At 48.2% G+C, this 21,045-nt stretch overlaps 1 protein-coding gene across 1 annotated transcript in view; it reads left to right on the plus strand.

Moving 5' to 3' along the window:
- ZNF541 (zinc finger protein 541) overlaps window positions 1-21,045 on the plus strand; it is a 25,406-nt gene continuing 4,361 nt past the window's right edge. Inside the window, exons 1-11 of the mRNA XM_059999605.1 lie at window positions 1-307; window positions 4,852-5,095; window positions 6,757-8,629; window positions 10,398-10,456; window positions 10,663-10,822; window positions 10,980-11,147; window positions 12,028-12,352; window positions 18,095-18,158; window positions 18,774-18,916; window positions 19,322-19,425; window positions 20,660-20,735. Coding sequence (XP_059855588.1) covers window positions 1-307; window positions 4,852-5,095; window positions 6,757-8,629; window positions 10,398-10,456; window positions 10,663-10,822; window positions 10,980-11,147; window positions 12,028-12,352; window positions 18,095-18,158; window positions 18,774-18,916; window positions 19,322-19,425; window positions 20,660-20,735 — 3,523 coding nt within the window. The remainder of the gene's footprint in view (window positions 308-4,851; window positions 5,096-6,756; window positions 8,630-10,397; window positions 10,457-10,662; window positions 10,823-10,979; window positions 11,148-12,027; window positions 12,353-18,094; window positions 18,159-18,773; window positions 18,917-19,321; window positions 19,426-20,659; window positions 20,736-21,045) is intronic.

The raw sequence follows: 21,045 nt of genomic DNA on the forward strand, positions 1-21,045 counted from the left end.
ATGGACCAGTGCAGCCTGGGGGACAAGGGCACCCTTCCATCTGAGATGCACCTCCCTTCGTTTCCCGAGAGCCAGGCGCTCAAATGCAGTGACACCCTCAACCGGGATCTGGGGCCCGGCTCACGAGACCTGCTATATGACGGCCTGAGCTGCTTGGACCTAGACCCCAGCCTCCCGATGCCCGATGCGCCCAGCGAGGTGCTGGAGGACAACTTGGATGCCCTGTCTGTGTATTCAGGGAAGGACAGTGACTCCATGAAGCTGCTGCAGGAGTATGCAGATCCAGAATCTCAGACTTCCTTACAAGGTGAGGCTGTCCACCCGGGTCCCTGGCCTGGCGGGCTGTTTGAGAGTTCCTGTGGCTGGTGAGGGGTTGAGTGTACCCGGAATGGTTAAGAACATTTTTCTCTTCCACGGGCGAATAGGGAACAGTCACTTTTTTCCTACTTGGAAATTGTTCCCAACTTCCTAGTCAAGGAAACTGAACACTGATCCTGGGGAATAACGTTGAGAAACTTGGATGTTTGGGGGTATCCTAATCTCGTGTGTGGTGTGGGCAGACCTTTGAGTTGATGGGACACTTTCCCATCCATCACCACATCTCAGAGGCTCCTTTCGCCTCTGAGATGTCCAGAATGACCCAGTATCCTGTCCACCTGCTCCTTGGTTGTCTAACCTACCTAAGCCTCATTGTCTCCACCTGTAAAGTGGGGGACAATAATACCCACTCTGCTTCCCCCCCAGAGTGACAGCAGTAAGAAGCAAAAGAAGAAATGAAAGTAAAAGCACTTTGCAGGCTGTGAAGCACTGGACAGATGGTAGTGGTTTTTACCAATACTGTTAGAATACCTTCCGACAGTCCATTGATGCAGTTCTAAGTCTTTCTCTTCCACAGCGGAGGAGCAAAGGGAGAACTAATGGAATAGTCAAAGACCTTGGTTAAATCACCTTTTGGTTTACCTTCAGACTTCCGCCATAGGATAAAGTTGATTTTTGTTTTTAACCCACTTCATGGGTTCTTGGGTAAGTTGCTTAGACGAGTTGACTAAGAGCTCTTTGATATTTATAATCACACCACACGCGTGGAAGGCCACATCCGGAACAGCCCTGCAGAACAAATGTCAATGTTAATTGGGATCAGCAGCTCAAGAAATGTCCTGCATACTCGCTAGAATGAAAAACTACTGAGGCCCGCACTCCACACAATGTAGACAAGCCATTAGCCTTGTCCCCGTGTTGGAACCATGGCTAAATGTGAAATCCTAGAAACCAAGGACATCCTTGGTATCGCAGATGCTGGGCGAGGCCTGGCTACAGTAATTAAGGTTCTCAACCTGAACCACAGAAATTACCTAAAAATGCTGCTAGGGTGAGTACATGTGCGTTTTGCTGGGCAGAGAAACTGTGATTTTTCACCAGATTTTCATATGGGTCTGTGTCCCCCAGCGAATGTTGCAAAACATTAATCTAGTTCAATTTTTCCTAATTTGTTTTAAACTTGAGGATTTTTTTTTTTTGGTTACCTTATTAAAAAAAATCCACTGAACGTTAAATTTTAACTCTTTACACTTCTCTAACTTAAATTCAGATTCATACAAATGGATATGCTTATATTTTTTAATTAGAAAAGTAATACATATTTATATAGAAAACTTAGAAAATAAAGAAAAGTAATAACAAGAAAAATCCCCCCCATGGCTCCCACACGTGGATTTTTAAAAAACGTAGGTGAAGCCACTAGGGTACACATGGTTTTGCAGAGATGTATTAAGTGTCTAATTCATTTGAAGTTTCTAAAACTTACTGTGTCTGCTTTCTTATATGAAGGTAGACTATTCGGTTGTCATTGTGATGGTTATTCCATTGTATTGTCGGACCATATTCTTGCCTGATAGACTGTTATAGTGGATCTGTGAATAACTTTTCCATTGAGTTTTCTCTTGGATGAGTTCTTCGCACATATTCCTCCCTGTAGGCTTGCTGGTCGGAGAACACACACACTTTTAGAGCTTGTGCACATGCTTTCTGGGAAGAGCAAGTGGCTTCCCGGGCCAGTGACTCAGTGTGCCTGTTTTTCAGTGTCCCTGCCAATTTTTTTTTTTTCTTTTTTTGCGGTACGCGGGCCTCTCACTGTTGTGGTCTCTCCCGTTGCGGAGCACAGGCTCCGGACGTGCAGGCTCAGCGGCCATGGCTCACGGGCCCAGCCGCTCCACAGCATGTGGGATCTTCCCGGACCGGGGCACGAACCCGTGTCCCCTGCATCGGCAGGCGGACTCCCAACCACTACGCCACCAGGGAAGCCCCCTGCCAATTTTTTTTAAACCACATTTTGTTCTCTAGTTTAACAGTTGCTTTAATGAGCATTTTATTTATTTATTTATTTTTAGAGAAAAACTTCTGTTTATTTATTAGGCTGCGCAGGGTCTTCGTTGCTGCACACGGGCTTTCTCTATTTGTGGCGAGCGGGGGCTACTCTTTGTTGCGGTGCGCGGGCTCTTCATCGCGGTGACTTCTCGTTGCAGAGCACAGGCTCTAGGTGCATGGGCTTCAGTAATTGTGGCACGTGGGCTCAGTAGTTGTGGCTCGCAGGCTCTAGAGCACAGGCTCAGTAGCTGTGGGGCACGGGCTTAGTTGCTCGGTGGCATGTGGGATCTTCCCGGACCAGGGCTCGAACCCGTGTCCCCTGCATTGGCAGGCGGATTCTTAACCACTGCGCCACCAGGGAAGTCCTAATGAGCATTTTATTTTATTTTTTTAATTTATTTTAAATACTCATCTTTTTTTTTTTAAAGAATTAATTATTTATTTAGTTGCACTGGGTGTTAGTTGCGGCAGGCGGGCTCCTTAGTTGTGGCATGCGAACTCTTAGTTGCCACATGCATATGGGATCTAGTTCCCTGACCAGGGATCAAACCCAGGCCCCCTGCATTGGGAGCGCGGAGTCTTATCCACTGTGCCACCAGGGAAGTCCTCTAATGAGCATTTTAAAAGTAAGTTAGCAAGGCAAGGACTTTCCCACATGAGAGTCCTATTTTCCCTCATTTAAATTGTTAGAATCATTCGACCCCTCGACCCAGCAGTTTTTCATATGAAGAAGATGTAGACCAGGCAGGTTAAGTGACAAATGGCCAGAGACAGAGTTGGGATGAGAGTCGAGGTTCCTTTCTGCTGTGTCTCTCAAGCTACATCTCAGCCACAGAGAATTAGCATTTGGGGTCCTTCGGTGCAATATCCACGCCCTGACCCGTTGGATTCTTGGGGCCAGCCTCTGCTGCGTCCTAGATGAAGGGCAGTTTCTAAACTTGCTGTCGCATGGGGCAGTCTAATCCGTCTTAAGGGGTAGAAAAATCTTCCATGATTCATCCACCCAACAGTTACTGCGTGCCTACAAGTACAAGAATGGGAATCCCAGGAGCTGGGAACACAGCAGCAAGCCTGCAGAGTTCTTAGTTCTTGTATCCACTGTCCTTACGTTTCTAGTGATTTAAAATCAGCTTCCCTATACTTTTCTTTTTGTACCTCTTTTTAATATAAATTTATTTATTTATTTTTGGCTGCGTTTGGTCTTCGTTGCTGCATGTGGGCTTTCTCTAGTTGCAGCAAGCGGGGACTACTCTTCGTTCCGGTTCATGGGCTTCTCATTGAGGTGGCTTCTCTTGTTGTGGAGCACAGGCTCTGGGCGCGTGGGCTTCAGTAGATGCGGCACGCGGGCTCAGTACTTGTGGCGCATGGGCTTAGTTGCTCCGCGGCACGTTGGGAATTTCCTGGACCAGGGCTCGAACCCATGTCCCTTGCATTGGCAGGCGGATTCTTAATCACTGCGCCACCAGGGAAGTCCCTCCCTTTACCTCTTATTCATCAAATCTAGCTCTGCCCCTTGTAGCAAGACAGAAGCAACCTGCTCCCTCCTCCACATCCTGTCCCTTCAGCTACTTGAAGATGTCTCCCTCTCCCACGTGGACATTCCCAGCCCCTTCACCTGTTCCTCTGATGACGTCATTCGTGGAAATACCTTTTATCATTTACCCAAGGAGTACAGAAACATGGAAAATTCAGATATACAGGAAAAGGAAAATTAAGTTGATCCATGATCCTACCAATCAATCCCATTCTGTTTGTTTCTATTCAAATTTATTTTTCCCTTTTAAAGACTAGATCATTCTGTTTTTCAACAGTCCTCTTGTTAGTGGCACAGCACTTAGTGGTACAGCATGAACATCCTTTCACGTCGTCGGATATTTTCCTACAGTTTTATCTTAAATGCCTGCGTCATAGACCATTGAGACCAGAATGCAGTCACCCACCTGCCCTTGTGTCAGTTATTAGGTGGTTTCTCACATTTCACCAGGAAAAACAATGCTGCAGTTAACTCACTTGCAGTTAACTGCAAGATCTCCGTTAATTTGTACAGATCTGCGTTAATTTCCTTAATTAAAAAACCCAGAGTGGAATTGGCTGGGAGAAAGGACTTAAACTTTTCTAAGATTTTGCATTGTACATTTCTGGATTGCACTTGCAAGTGTGCTGTTGATGTTACCGTCATGAAGCCCTGCCCGTCGTGTCACTCTGTCCTGGAAGCGCTCAGACTGTTGCTGTCCCTTCTCTTACCCCCCAAGTGTGGCTTCAAGATTGGGTGCTGCCCTGGAGGGGTGCCCTGACCAGGGTCCCTTCTCCCCCTCACCTGGTGCTAAACCTGGTCGTCTCTGCGAGTGAAGCTGCTGAAGTTGGGGTTCTTGGCCAATTCCCTGAGTTGGACTCAGCTTCTGAAGTTGGTCCGAGGGTGGTAGAGTGCTTCCGCCCGGGCTCCAATGTCCCCGGATATCATAACCTGTGCTTTCTCCCTCTGTCTAGACCTGGGGCTAGGCGTGCTCAAGGTGCCCAAAGAGGCTGACAAAGGAGGCAGGGCCACGTCTGGGAGCACAAGGAAAGGAAAGCGGCAGCACAGTTCCCCTCAGAACCCACTCCTGGACTGCAGCCTCTGTGGGAAGGTGTTCAGCAGTGCCAGTTCTCTCAGCAAGCACTACCTGACGCACAGCCAGGAAAGGAGACACGTGTGCAAAATCTGCAGCAAGGCCTTTAAGCGTCAGGACCACCTGTATGTAGGAGTCTGGTCAGGACGTCTGTTTAGGGGGCTGCTGGGGGCTGGGCGTGTTCCTGGTTCTTTTGCATCCCCTCCCATCCACCTGCACCGCCCCCCACCGTCGGGTGTCCCAGGTGTGTGCGACCTGTGCTCCTCCCACGGCCAGTGTTTGGGGGCGCAGGGCCTACACTGCCCCGGACAGCCCGCCCTCCCCAGCCTCCAAATTCACTCCAGTGAGGAGAGCGCTGCTGCGAGTTGCAGACAGGACTCTGATGCTTTAAAAACACACTCCAGAGGCAATTTTGTCACAGAGAGAGTTGGGCTAACTCTGTAGAGAAATTTTCAGAGTCCCTGGTAGGTGTCTGAGCAGAACAGATATGCACTCCATGAGGAATATATGTTGGGAGAACACCAGGGCGTGAGGGGTTCTGAAATGCCTGTTTCTAGAACATGGCAATGGAGTGTTCACTCTTTCTTTTCCCTTTTTAATTCCCCCTTTTTTTAACTCGATTTTTTTTTTTAACTTGACTTTAAAAGGCAATCTCAGTATAAGAGTTAGGAGCAGAATTCTGTTTGTTCTTCATGTCTTAGAAATGATAAGCTTTTCTTGCTGCTGAGGGAAGAGAGACAGACTTTCAAACCAAGAGACTTGTAAGTGGGAGAGGACGATCCCTTGCATTTTTACAGCTCGCCCAGCCTTTACTGAGGGCTTCGATGAATCCCGCTTTCATTTCATCCTCTCCCCTCTCCCCATTAAGAATGGGAAATAATTTACTCCTGTCACAAGCTGGTAACAGTTAGGGCTAGAAAGCGGGTCTCCGGATCCCCTCTCTGCTGCTTCCCTCAGATGGAGGCCAACGGTCCACATTTGGGAAAGGGTTTTATTATTTATTGGGCCACGTTGATTAGAACCATCCGGAGTAGGATTGTTGGGAACCCAGAGGGTGATTTACCCATTTGTTTATATTTATAATATATTAATGTAGATATAAGTATGATGTAAATATAATACATACTTGCATTCTTTTATATTTGCAGAAATTATAGGCAAATTTGGTGGGTTTTTTTTGTTTTTTTTTTTTTTGCTGTGGGGCTCCCAGGTAGCTGTCTAGAGGAATCCTATGGGAAGGCAAAGACTCCTTTGTTCAAGGAAGGATCATCCCCAAGTTAGCATTTCCTCAAGTGTGTTCTCAGAACTCTGGTTCTCTGGTTCTTGGGGATGCTAAAAGGGGCTATTTAAAAAAATGGTTTTGTGGGCAAATGAGTTTGAGAGACATGGAAATTTAAACAGATATCTCTTTATCTACTCTGTGGCTTTTCAGTTGGCTACTATGAACCTACAAGAAGTAAACAGTGTTTTTTCAAAACTTATTTGCCAGCTGAGCCCAAGTCCTCAGGGAGCAACTCTGGAGACTAGTGTTCCTTAGGAACCCACTTTGGGGAACTCCGACTTGGCTCCCACTGATTTTTTTAATCTCAGATTAGGGGTTTGCTTAAGGGTGAGGGAAAGAGCTCCCCCTTCCAGATGGCTTTGACTGTAGCAGGGGTCTTTCCTCATAGGGTCTGAGCACAGTTTCTGAGTTGCGATGCTGCTGCCCCCTGGGGACACGCCTGGGTTCCTGCAGTGGGTGACCCACGCCGAGACACCCGCTAACTTCCTCCTCATGTGATTCCAGGACGGGGCACATGCTCACCCACCAGAAGACCAAGCCCTTTGTGTGCACTGAGCAGGGCTGCAGCAAGAGCTACTGCGACTACCGCTCCCTGCGCCGGCACTACGAGGTCCAGCACGGCCTGTGCATCCTCAAGGAGGCCCCCCCGGAGGAGGAGGCCTGCAGGAACTCACCCCACGCGCACGAGGTGGCCAGCCAGCCCGCACCCGCAAGCCTGTGGTCCCTGGTGCCCCCGGAAACCCCATCCCCCAGCTCCCTGTTGCCCAACCGAGACCTCCTGCGCTGTATCATGAACAGCATCGTCCAGCAGAAGATCCCTCTTTCCGGGCCAGCCCCGGGAGGGCCTTCAGACAGCGGCGAAGGGAGTAACACGGCCTGTTCCTGCCTGCCCTCGTCAGGGTCCTCCTTCTGCGGCCCAGCCAGCACCCCGGCGGCCCCAGGAGCCCTGGGCACTGAGGTTCCCGAGGAGCCCTGGCCCCCACGGAAGGAGCCTGCGACGGACGTGTTAACAGCCGTCCACTCGCGGGCAGCGGAGAACAGCGGCCCTGACCCAGCCGAACCGGAGCTGCCGCTGCTCCAGCCCCCATCATCCCTGGAGGGCTGGCCCGAGGGCGCTCCCCTGCCCACCTGCCTGCCTCTGTTCCGTGGCCAGACTGTCCCCACCAGTTCCCAGCCATTAAGCCACAGTTTCCAGTGGCTCCGAAACCTGTCGGGCTGCCCTAAGAGCAAAGGAAACAGTATGTTTGTTGTCCACAAGCCCTCTGCAGTGCCGTCCCGGGAGGGCTCCGAGCCTGGCCCCGGGCTCAGCAGCGACTCCCCTGCGGGGGAGCCCTCACCCAGCCGGGGCACCAGTCTGGAGGACACGCCGCCCTTCCCTCCCACGCTCCTGAAGGCACCGGAGGAAGCCTCGGGTGACCCCAGATATGCCGGCACCAGCGGGGAAGACGACTCCTCGGCTTCCAAGAAGAGCAAGTTTGACTGCAACTCCTTCTCGTGGCAGAACCCTGGTGAGTCTGGCCCCCAGGACGGCCTGAAGCCCAGCGGCCTCCCGTCGGATGCCACGCCGCTCTTGCGGCAGCTGTTCCTGAAGTCTCAGGAGTCTCTGGTGAGCCACGAGCAGATGCAGGTGTTCCAGATGATCACCAAGTCCCAGCGGATCTTCTCCCACACCCAGGTGACCGCCGCCTCCTCCAAGCTTCCCACGCCCGACGGCAAGCAAGTTGCCCTGAAGTCACTGCAGGGGCTGTGGCCACAGCAGCCCCCGCCTATGGCGCCCACTGTTGACTCTCTCCATGCTGGCCCCATGAACCCTGAGCCAGAGGGATCCCTAGCCTGCAGGAGAAAATCCACACCCGCTTTCCCCACAGAGGCCTCCCCCAGCAGCGTGAGCCAGGATACAAAGGGAAGACCAAAAGTGGCTGCCGCTCCACCTGCCCTCACAGCGTCATCCCTGGACCCGCCTGGGAACCCAGACATCTCCTCTCTGGCCAAGCAATTGAGATCCTCGAAAGGGACCTTGGACCTGGGGGACATCTTCTCCCCCGGGGGCCTGCGTCAGACCCAGCTAGGAGGGGAGGAGCCATCCAGAGCCCGCCTCCCAGGGAAGCAGGCCCAGGCTGAGAGTGGCATGGCTTCCGGGGCCACGAAAGGTGAAAAGGGCCCAGCCTGCTCCCGGGGCGGAGGCTACAGGCTCTCCTCTGGCAACTCCAGGGCCCAGCGCTTTTCAGGCTTCCGGAAGGAGAAGGTGAAAATGGATATGCGCTGTGCGGCTTCTCCAAGCCAGGTAGCCATGGCTTCCTTCTCGTCATCGGTCGGGCCTCCAGCGGATCGCCCCTGGGACTCCAAGTCCAAGCTGACGATATTCAACAGGAGCCAGGTACCAGGGCCCTCTCACGGGACCTGACCGTGCAGGAGGCAGAGTCTCGTCCTTACCTGTTTCCGTGTTTCTAACTTGTCCAGGCACTGTATTTGACCTCAGCAAATCCTCAGATGCAGTTTGTTTACAGAGGGGGGAATGAAGGTCCAGAGAAGTGATGGTTCCTCCCATCACCCTCAGCCCTGCAACACACACACACACAAAACAGAACAGGGTTTTAGAGTTGTCAGAGACACTTTGTGTCATGCTTCTTCACTAAACTTTTTCTATTTGCTTCCTTTCTGCCTTTCGCTTCCTTTTGGATTTGCCTCCTTCACTTCTTCAGAGAATGTAAAGGCAGAGCTCCTTTGCCCTTGACATTCATACGTGAAATGCTATGTCTTTTCTGGCTGTGAATCACAGGTCCACAAGTCCGACTTGGCCCCTGCTGCAGGCCTGGCGCCAGTCTGTCCTTGTGGAGCAGCTTGGGTCCTCCCACATCGTGCCCACGAGGTCCTGGGCGCAGAGAGCTTGGCCACTTCTCTTCGTGATGTTCCGAGGTCCAGCATCCTTCCTGTTACACCACAGCTACCTCTTCCTCTTTTTTTTTTTTTTAACAGCTTTAATATTCACGTACCATCTAATTCACCACTTTGAAGTGTACCATCCAGTGGTTTTTAGTATGTTTACAAGGTCATGCCCCCATCGCCACTCTTTGCCAAAACCCTTTCATCACCGCAAAAAGAAACCCCACACCTTTGGTTGTCACCTGCAATCTCTCCATCCCTCCCAGCCCCTGGCAAGCATGCATCTACCTTCCGTCTCCATGGATTTGCCTCTTCCGGACACTTCACGTGATTGGAATCATAACGCTACATGGCCTTTTGTGTCTTTTGCTTCTTTCACTTAACAGGATGTTCTCAAAGTTCATCTGTGTTGAAGCATGGATCAGAACTTCATTCCTTTTTATTGCTAAGTAATTTGTCCATTGTATGGATACACCGTATTTTATTTATCCATTCATCAGCTGATAGATATTTGGGTTGTTTTCACTTCTTGTCCATTGTGATAACGCTGCTATGAACATTTGTGTACAGATTATTGTTTAGACATATGTTTTCATTTCTCTTGGGAAATACCTAGGAGGGGAATTGCTGGGCTATAGGGTAATTCTATTTGAGGGAGTGCCAGACTTTTCCAAAAAGCTGTGCTGTTTTATATTCCTACCCAGAGTGTATGAGGCCTCCAGTTTCTCTGCATCCTCACCAACACTTGTTATTGTCCAGTTGGTTCTTTTTATTACAGCCACCTTAGTGGGTGGGAAATGATAATCTTATTATGGTTTAATTTGCATTTCCCCGATGGCTAATAATCCTGAGCACCTTTTAATTTGTTTATTGGCCATTTGTGTATCCTCTTTGGATAAGTGTCTATTCAGAGTCTTTGCCCATTTTTAAATTGGGTTGTGTTTTTATTATTGAGCTGTGAGAGTTCATTATGTATTATAGATACATAAATATACATAGTCCCTTATCAGATACATGATTTGCAACTTTTTTCTCTTATTCTGTCTTTTCACTTCTTGATGATGTCCTTTGAAGCACAGAAGTTGTAAGTTTTGATGAAGTCCAATACGTTCTGTCTTTTGTTTGGTTTTGGAGTCATCCAAGAAACCACTGCCTACTCCAGGGTCACCAAGAATTACACCTGTGTTTTCTTCCAAGTCTTATAGTTTTCACTCTTGCATCTCATTTCTGATATGTTGACTCAGATGTATTTTCGTCTTCAGGGTGGAAATATCTACCGGCTCCCCGACCCGATGAAGGAGGAGAACATGGCAGGTGGCTGGTAAGTTCAGAAGCCCCTCGGGAGTCCTCTGGTGGCTTTGATGTGCTGGCTGTGGGGGAGCGAGCTCTGGATGCTTCACTCCTGAAGGGGCGAGCACCAGGCCACGGAGAACCGGGGGCATCATCTCCATTTCTTAGGGTTCGTCCAGAGCTGTCAGAGGATCAGTGTTTGGGGACAGAGTCCCATTCTCCCTTTTTTCCCCACAGTAACCAGCACAATGGCGGTCCCACAGACTGGGCAGAGCCAAGGAGCACTTACGTCTGCAAGAATTGCAGCCAGATGTTTTATACAGAGAAAGGGCTGAGCAGCCACATGTGTTTTCACAGCGACCAGTGGCCGTCACCTCGAGGGAAGCAGGAGCCGCAGGTGAAGGGGCGCGAAGCTGCCATTCATCTCAGGATGGAGCCGTCCTCCTGCGGGGAGCCTGGCTGGGGGCCAGGAGTCAGGGCTCTGCTGCTCTGGAGGGGCCCCTTGCTCCCTACCTATTGTGTCTCTTAAAGGGCTGGCTCTTCTCTGTGTGTAGGTGTGTGGCATGGAGTTTTGCAAGCCACCAAGACAGGTGCTGAGGCCGGAGGGCGACAGGCAGAGTCCCCCGGGAGCCAGGAAGTCCTTGGACAACATGACCGCAGCCCCTTTGGTGGTCCCTGTGTCGGTGCCTGTGGCTCCAGCGAACCATCCCCCGGGGAGCAAGGTGGGTGCACTTCCTTCCAGCTGCTTTCCACCTGCCAGTGGGAGCTGTGAGAAAAGCCCCCAAATCCTGACTCCAGAAGAGCTTGGTTTGCGTGTTCATTCATCCATTCAACCTGCAGTGAACTTCCTTTGTGTCTGGCCCTGTGCTGGGCAGGGCTGGGGACACTGCAGCGACCACAACAGGCCTGCCCCCGTCTCCTGGGGCTTCCAGCCCAGCGGAGTAGATAGACCCATCCCCGGACACTGACGACCCAGAACGGGCCGGGCTGGGAGAGGGAGCTGTGGGAGCCCCGGGGGCACCAGAGACCCTGCCTGAGGAAGCGGGTGTTGCAGCTGAGAGCTGGAGGATGAGGAGGGGTAAGATGGGCAGAGAGGAGGGGAGATTGCGTGGAGGTAAGAGAGAGTGTAGCAAGCTCAAGCCATCGTCTCTTCAGCCTGTGCTGGAAGACCCCACCTGGAGAAGTTCATGCTGGACTCGGGGACGGGGTGCATGGAGCCCACTGTTGGTCTCGCAGGAGCTGCTGTCATTTTGAGGAGAACAGGTTTTCCTTTTGTCATGCTGTTGCACCCGTCTGGCCCCCACACTTTAAGTGCCAGTCACTTCAACAACGGACATGAGTTTCCAAAATGGTCTGAGTGAGGGCCTCTCCTTGGGGGGTGTGGGTGCCTGAGAAGGCTCCAGCGTCAGAGGTCGCCCGGCTTAGGGTCTGGAGTCTGGCTCAGGCGTGGTGGCCCTGCCCGGCTTCCTGCGCTGAGGACTCTGCTGGGTGTGCGTCTGGCTGGTCAGTACCCTTTCCCACTCTCAGGCCATCTTGAGGACTGCGCTGTGGGGCCGGTGGCCTCAGGTGACCCCCGTGGTTCTGAAGTCTCTTCTTCTCCAGGGACAGGAGAAGGACGGGGAAGAGAGAGACAGCAAGGAGAGCAGGCAACACAGGAAGCGGAAGAAGCTCCCCCGGCCCAAGGCACTGCTCATCCCTCCTCCGCCCTCCATGTCTGGGGAGCCGGGCCCGGGAGGATGCCGCCAGAGCTGCCTGCGCTCGCCCGTGTTCCTGGTGGACTGCCTCCTGAAGGGACTGTCCCAGTGCCCTCCCTACACGCCGCCCCCAATGCTCAGCCCCATCCGGGAGGGCTCTGGGCTGTATTTCAACACTCTCTGTTCCACATCTGCTCAGGCCCGTCCCGACAGGCTCATCAGCGCCATGCTTGGTGAGTGAGGTTGATCACCCCACGACGGGCCTGCGGGGGGCCAGACCCCCGCCCCCTGTAGAATTTGGTCCAGGCATTCTTTCTGGCCTACGCCTGGGTCTGGTCTGGGGGTCCCGTTGCTGTTCAGAACTATCCCAGGACCATCTGGGACCAGCAGCCTTCTAGGTGCTTATAATTTTGTAGCCAGAAAGAAAATAGACGCCATTTAGCCTAACCACCCTTCTGCCTGCCCTTTCGAGTAATTTTTTAAACAGCTTTATTGAGATATAATTCACACGCCATATGAATCACCCATTTAAAGTGTACAGTGTTTTTTTTAGTGTATTCTTAGGATTGTACACCCATCCCACAATCTAATTCTAGAGCATTTTCATCACCCCAGAAGATTATGTCCACGAGCGGTTACACACAGGCCCTGTAGCCCCCAACTCCTCAGCCCTGGGCAACCACCCGTCTACCAACCTGCTTTTTCTATGGGTCTCCCTGTTCTGGACATTTCATATAATTGGAATCATACAATATGTGATATTCTGTGTCTAGTTTGTTCACTTAGAATAATGTTTTCAAGGTTCATCCATGTTGTAGTATGCATCAGTGCTTCATTTCTTTTCATGGATGAATGATATTCCATTCTCTGGATAGACGACATTTTATTTATCCATTCATCAGTTGACGAGCATTTGGGTTGTTTTCATCCCTTGGCTATTGCAAATAGTGCTGTCAAGAACATTTATGTATAAGTTTTTGTTGGACATAAGTCCTCATTTCTCTTGGGTATATACCTCAGAGTGGGATTGCTGGGTCGAAGGGTAACTATGTTTAACCGTTTAAGGAACTGCCAGACTGTTTTCCAAAATGGCCGGGTCATTTTAAATTTCCACCAGCGTTGTATGAAAGTTCCAGTTTCTCCACATCCTTGCTAACACTTCTTATCTGTCTTTTTTATTATAACCATCCTAGTGGGTGTAAAGTGGTAGCTCATTGTGGGGTTTTATTTTGTTTGTTTGTTTGTTTGTTTTGCGGTACGCGGGCCTCTCACTGTTGTGGCCTCTCCCGTTGCGGAGCACAGGCTCCGGACGCGCAGGCTCAGCGGCCATGGCTCACGGGCCCAGCCGCTCCGCGGCATGTGGGATCCTCCCGGACCGGGGCACAAACCTGTGTCCCCTGCATCGGCAGGCGGACTCTCAACCACTGCACCACCAGGGAAGCCCTGTCTTGGTACCTTTATGGAAAATCAGTTGACCATAAATGATTTGAGACTTTTCTTCTTTTTTAATACAGACATTTTACAGCTATAGATTTCCTTCTGAACATTGCTTTAGCTACATTTTGTAAGTTTTAGTATGTTGTGTTTTTATATTCATTCAGCTAAAGTATTTTCTAATTTATCATTCCACTTCTTGTTTAATACACTGATTATTAAGGAATGTATTGCTTAATTTTCACATATTTGTGAATTTTCCAAATTGCTGCCTTTTATTGATTTGTAATCTAATTCTCTTGTGGTCAGAGAACATACTTTGTTTCTTTTTAAATTTAATTTATTCAATTTATTTTTATTTTTTTGGCTGTGCTGTGCGGTTTGCAGGATTTTAGTTCCCCCACCAGGGATCAAACCCATGCCCCCTGCAGTGGAAGCGTGGAGTCCTAACGACTGGACCGCCAGGGAATTCCCTTAAATTTATTTTAAAATTTAAAATTTATTGAGGCATGTTATATGGGCTAGAATACGGTCTGTCTTGAAGAATGTTCCATGTGAATTTGAGAAGAATGTATTCTACTGATGTTTGGTGGAATGCTGTATTTTGTCTGTTTTGTCTAGTTAGTTTCAATTTCCTTGTTCATCTTCTGCCTAGTTGCCCTATCCACTGTTGAAAGTATTGAAATCTCCAACTATTATTTTTTAATGTTTTATTTCATCCTTCAGTTCTGTCGTTTGTTGCTTTGTGTATTTTGGGGCTCTGTTTTTAGGTGTGTATATGTTTGTAATTGTCACATCTTCCTCATGGCTTGACCTTTTATCATTATGATGTGATTGTGATATCATTTGTCATTATTACAATAATTTTATCATTATCTCTAGTAATATTTTTTGTTTTAAAGTCTAATGTGCCTGACATTAGTATAGCCATTCCATTCTCTTTTATGGTTGTTGTTTGCTTGGTATGTATTTTTCTCTTCTTTTACTTTCAGCCTATTTGTGTCTTTGAAAATAAAGCATGTTACCTATAGACACCATTAGTTGGATCATGTGTTTTTTTTATCCAGTCTTACAAACTCTGCCTTTTGATTGGTTTGTTTAATCCATTCTTGTTTAATGTTATATTGATATGGTTGGATTTACATCTGCCATTTTGCTTTTTATTTTCTATATGTTACATGTCTTTTTCTCCCTCTGTTCCTCCTTTCCTGCTTTCTTTTGTATTAAGTATTTTCTAGTGTAACATTTTAATTCCTTAATTTTTCACTTTTTCTTAGTCATTTCTTAGTGGTTGCTCTAGGACTTAAAATATATGTCTTATCAGAATCTGTTAGGTTGTGTAATAACTCATTAACAATGAAATATAGAAACACTGCCCCTATCTAGCTCTATTCCTTCTAACTCTTTTGCTATTATATGTGAGAGACCCAGTAATACCTTACTGGTCATGTTTACTGCTTTATATAATTTTATTTCGTGTAAAAAACCTGAGAGAATAAAGGAAAGCAAGCATGATTTATAGAGGTTGTTGTATTAACCTTCTTATTTACCATTTCTGATCTCTTCATTTATTCTTGTGGATTTGAGTTACTGTCTGAGGTGATATTCCTTTACTCCAATGCAGCTGTGCTCCTTGTGCAGTTACTGTCACATATATCATATTTCTATATGTTACAGGCCCACAATACATATTGTTTTATGCAGTTGTTTTTTAAGGCACTTAAGAAAAGAAATATGCAATCATACTGAGTTTTATAGTTACCCAGATTTACTAGTGCTTCGCTTTTTTTTTTTTTTTTTGGTTTGAATTCAAGTTACCATCTGATGTCATTTGCTTTCAATCTGAAGAACTTTCTCTAGTATTTATTTTTATTAGGGATATATAATTCACATACCATACAATTCATCCCTTTAAAGTATATAATTTAATGGTTTTTAGTATATTCACAGAGCTGTGCAACCATCACTACCATCAGTTTTCAGAAATTTTCATCATCCCCAAAAGAAGCCCTGTACTTATCAGCAGTCCCTCCTTTCCATCCTCCCCACCCCCAGCCGTGGGTAACGACTAATCTACTTTGTCTCTATCGATTTGGCTATTCTGCATATTTCATGTGAGTGGAATCATACAGTATGTGGTCCTTTATGAACGCCTCCTTTTAGTTAGCATGATGTTTTTAGGTTTCATCCATGTTGCAGTATGTATCAGTATTTTGTTCCTTTTTGCGGCTGAATAATATTTCACCTTTAATATTTCTTGTAAGACAGGTTTGCCAGCAACAGATATTCTCAGTTTTTATTTCTCTGGGACTGTCTTTATTTTACCTTCATTTTTGAAAGACAATTTGCTGAATATAAGATACTTGGTTGACCCTTTTTTACTTTCAGTAATTTGAATATATTATCCCATTGCCTTGTGACCTACATCGTTTCTGTTAAGAAGTTAGCTGTTAATCTTACTGTAGTGCTCTTGTATGTAACAAATTGTTTTTCCCTTTTTGCTTTCAAGATCTTATCTTTATTTTTGCTTTCAACATTTTGCCTATGTTATGTCTGGATGTAGAGCTCTTTGTGTTTAACCTTTCTTGGAGTTTATAGAGTTTGCTGGATATACATATTGTTTTTCATCAAATTTGGGAAATTTTCAGCCATTAATACTTTAAATATTCTGTCCCTTTCTCCCCTCTTTCTGGTACTCCCACTACATATATATTGTTGCATTTAATGACATCTCACATTTCTCTGAGGCTCTCTTCACTTGCCTACATTTTTTTCTCTCTGTTCTTCAGATTTCATAGTCTCCATTGTTCTATCTTCAGGTTTGCTGATCGTTTCTTCTGCCAGCTCAGATCTACTGTTGAGCCTTATTTTGATTATTGTAGTTTTTTAACCCCAGAATTATTTCCATTTGGTTCTTTTTTTTTTTTGGCTGCATCGCACAGCATGCAGAATCTTAGTTCCTCAACTAGGGATCGAACCCGTGCCCCCTGCAGTGGAAGCACGGAGCCTTAACCACTGGACTGCCAGGGAAGTCCACATTTGTTTCTTTTTAAAAAATAATCTCCATCTCTTAATGGCATTTTCTCTTTGATGAGAAATTTTTATTTTATCCTACTTTAATCCTTTAAGCATGGGAGCCGGGGGAAGAAGCAGCCCCCATCTCCTTGGCTGCACCTACCTGGGTAGAGCTTCCATTACAAAGAGCTGGGGGCTAGGTGGGTAAGGGAGTGAGCCATGGCTCCAGTGCCACAGACTCTCACTGTTCTTACCAAGGTTTAGTAGATTTTCCTAAATGAGTATTTCTTAAAATGCTGTATGCCTTTAGGACAACTTGCAGAGACTTTAGCTTACTGTTCTTTTTTTTTTTAAATTATTTTTATCAGTAAATTTGTTGTTTTGCCGAGTTCCTTACTCTACTTTTTCAGAAGTCTTATCCCCCTTCCATGCAATCTTTTTATTTTATTGTGATGTGAACAGTTAATCTGTGATCTACCCTTTTAACAAATATTTAAGTGTGCAATACAGTATTGTTGACTATAGGTACAATGTTATACAGCAGATTTCTAGAGCTTGCTTAATTGAAACTTTATGCCCATTGATGAGTAACCTCCCATTTCCCACTCCCCCAACCCCTGGTTACCCCTATTCCACTCTTTGATTATATTGATGTGAATTCAACCACTTTAGATACGTTATATAAGTGGAGTCATGCAGTATTTCTCTTTCTGTGACTGGCTTGTTTCCCTTAGTATAATGTCCTCAGTGGTCATCCATGTTGTTGCATATTGCAGAATTTCCTTTTTTTAAGGCTAAATGGTATTTCATTGTATGTTTATATCACATTTCCTTTACGGGCTCATCTGTCAATGGACATTTAGGTTGTCTCCACATCTTGGCTATTGTGAATAGTGCTGGAGTGAACATGGGAGTGCAGATATCCTTTTGAGGTCTTGACTGTGGTTCTCTTGGATGAATACCCAGAAGTGGGTTTGCTGCAGGATATGGTGGTTCTACTTTTAACTTTTTTTTTTTAACATCTTTATTGGGGTATAATTGCTTTACAATGGTGTGTTAGTTTCTGCTTTATAACAAAGTGAATCAGTCATACATAAACATATGTTCCCATATGTCTTCCCTCTTGCGTCTCCCTCCCTCCCACCCTCCCTACTACTTTTAACTTTTGAGGAAACTCCATACCATGCAATCGTTTTTTTCCTAATTTTTAATTTTATATTGGAGTATAGTTGATTTACAATGTTGTGTTAGTTTCAGGTATACAGCAAAGTGATTTCGTTATACATAGTCACATATCTATTCTTTTTTAGATTCTTTTCCCATATAGGTTCTTACAGAGCATAGAGTATAGTTCCCTGTGCTATACAGTAGGTCCTTGTTGATGATCTATTTTATATACAGCAGTATGTGTATACCATGCCATCTTGAAGAGCCTGCCTTTAGCTGCTCTGGAAAGGCAGGCAGAAAGGGCCTCGCGGGGCAGTTCTAGCCAGTCCTCTTGAGGCTCTTCTTTGGGTGTTTTCCAGATCACGTGGACGGCTCTTTTGGCATCTGTGTGGTGAAGGACAACACCAAGATCAGCACTGAACCGTGAGTTGGGACAGACTTAGAACCTGAGGGTCCTTCCAAAGTGGGGATGTTTTTACCCTCCGTGCATTCCAGTGTCGGTTTTTCCCAAGGGAGCCTTCATCCCGGGAAAGTCAGGTCTACATCCAGAGCCTCTCTAGGAGAGAAGTGGTGGATTTTTCCAGGTGTTTCTCCAATATTCCTTCTGTCCAGACATACCATAGTTGGATCTCTGTGGACAGAATGCCCAGCACCCTGGGGTTCTAGGTAGAATTGGTGATGCCACAATGAGACACTCTTTTATAGCCATGGGCTGTGGCTAGATGGATGTTACCTTGGATGTGGAAGCATACCAGGTATCAGCACATAACTCCTCTGTCCTACCCCAAACGCCTGAGGCCAGAAATCTGGCTATGAAGCGAACTGGAGGAAGGAAGAGAGTATCCCGCAAGAGGTCTGTGGAATACGTGCACGTGTCTATTGGGGTGATGGGCACTCCCGGTGTCTGAGAGATGGCCGAAGGGTTCCACAGAGCAGGGCTGTGGCCTGAGAGCAGGGCTCACCGCACATCTCTCTTTTATTTCCCATCTTGGTCACACACATATGTCTTGTATGTCCGTGTGTGTGGCCTCATTTCAGACACATCAACATAGGAAGCCGGTTTCAGGCTGAGATCCCAGAGCTCCAGGACAGATCACTGGCTGGAAGTGACGAGCATGCAGCTTCTCTGGTCTGGAAGCCATGGGGAGATGTGATGACCAACCCGGAAACGCAGGATAGAGGTGGCTGAGACTTTGGGGCCGGGTTCCCAAGGGCCCTCCTCCATCTCCAAGGGGTTTCTCCTCCCAGTTCTCACCTTGACCAAGAAGCAGTGACCCCCGGGCGGGGGTGGGGTGGGCAGAGCTGGCCTTCGGCGCAGTACTGCTTTGCTGTGCTGCAGTCCCTTGCGCCACCTCTCCTCTCACCCAGTAGCTGGCCAGGCCATCGAGAGCAGGTGCCAGGAGCAGGGTTTCTGCCCGTCCTCCTTGTCCTTCCCTTCCCTCAGCCTGCTTTTAACAGAGAGGTGAGGGAGATGGTGGCAGGAGCCCCCCGCCCCACCTGTGCTGTCGGGGAGGTTTCCTCTCTGGCACTTGCTGACCCTCTGTGCCTCCTCTCCTTCCCGTTGCCGGGCTGCCTGCTGGAAACAGTGACCGAGCTCTGCAACGTGGCCTGCTCCAGCGTGATGCCGGGCGGGGGCACCAACCTGGAGCTCGCTCTGCACTGCCTGCATGAAGCCCAGGGCAACATCCAGGTGAGGTGCAGGCGAGGGTGGGCTCAGAGGAGCTGTGAGAAGCTCCCTGCTCTCTTACGGCCAGGGGCTCTAGGCGCAAGACACGTGCCTTCTACTTGGGGCTTTGCAGCTCACGAGAACCAAAGGCTGGCCACCCACCCTTCTCCCTGGTCGCTTTGGGACTGGTGGTGTCCTTGTGAATGTAGGGGAAATGCACACATACGGGGTCAATCAGTTATTTATCTGGGGTGACAGCAGAGCACCAGGGTTCCTCCAGCGTTACCTCATCTCAGCGGCACTGGGGAGGGGGTGCCTAGCAGAAGCAACTCAGGGCCTGCATTAATCTGGTTTATTTACTGAACTTTAACTTTTTGATTAAAAATGGTGTGTGAAAACCTCTGATGCAACAGAAATGCCTCTGCCTCCTCCAAGGACCCTCCTCACAATCCTGAAGTTTAGCAAAGAAAGAAGTCCAACTCTGTGTAGTGGGAGAAGAAGTCACGTCACCCGAGTTGGAGACCCAAGAGTCAGGGCTATATGGTGCTTTTTCTCAAGCTGAGATGCAGTGGCTGGCACGTGGTGGGTGCTCAGCAGAGTAATCAGCACGTATTTACTGGGTCCTCCTGATACCTGGTGATGTCATGATATCAGGCTGGGGCCAGCTCAGGGGCCCATTCTTGGTTTAATGCTCTGCTGCCACCATCTTGAAATTCTTAACAGTTTTTGAACACAGGGCCCCGTGATTCCATTTTGTGCTGGGTGCTGCAAATTGCATAGCTAGTCCTGACCGAGGTTACACTGTTGAGCAAGACAGATGCCCTCTCTTTGCAGGGCTTACATTTTAGGAGAGTGAACACATGAAATACATTTTTTAAAAGTGATAGATAATGATCAGTGCTATGAGGACCATAAAATGGGGTAGGGCAGGGGCAGCGCCACTCCAAATGCTGCTCCTTGAAGAAATAAGGAGCTTGTGCCAGAATAAGCCCACACACTGTTTCCTTCAAGTAAATCTTGCTATGAAAAAGGTAACGTCAGCTGCACTCAACAGTACGCTTAGTGCTGTAGGCAATGTGTCCCAAGTGGTTCACAGCTGGTGGCCAGTCCACAGACCGACCACACTTTGAGTCGCCCTGGGGTAGGGGTGGCTTTGGGGAGGGCTGCACATATTTTCTGAATGAATGAAAGAATGAAGGCGGGCCTCTACCTCACCTTCCCTCCCTCAGAGAGTTGCCCGCCACTCCTCTCATTCCAGGTTGCCCTGGAGACCCTCTTACTGAAAGGACCCCAGAAGCCACCGACTCACCCTCTCGCCAACTATCACTACACAGGTAACTGGAGCGTGGCTGCCCGCGTGGTTTTGGCCTGGCTGAGGCCCCTGTGAGCCAGTCAGTTTCCATGGCAAGCTCTGCCTCCAGGAGTTCTCTTGGGGCCTGCATCTGCCCTCCCAGAAGGGCCCATCCTCTCTGGGGGACTCAGTGGGTGCTGTTCTCTAGTTGGATCCAACCTTCCCCTTTCCACTGGTTCCCTCATGAGCTCTGCCTGGCCAGAAGGGGGGTGCCAGGTTGGGGCGGGCTCAGGTTCCGCAGCTGAGCACGCCAGCCCTGGAGTCAGGCAACCTGGGGCCCGTGCCTGCACTTG

Source organism: Delphinus delphis, chromosome 20, assembly GCF_949987515.2.
Source record: "Delphinus delphis chromosome 20, mDelDel1.2, whole genome shotgun sequence".
Taxonomy (NCBI): Eukaryota; Metazoa; Chordata; class Mammalia; order Artiodactyla; family Delphinidae; genus Delphinus; species Delphinus delphis.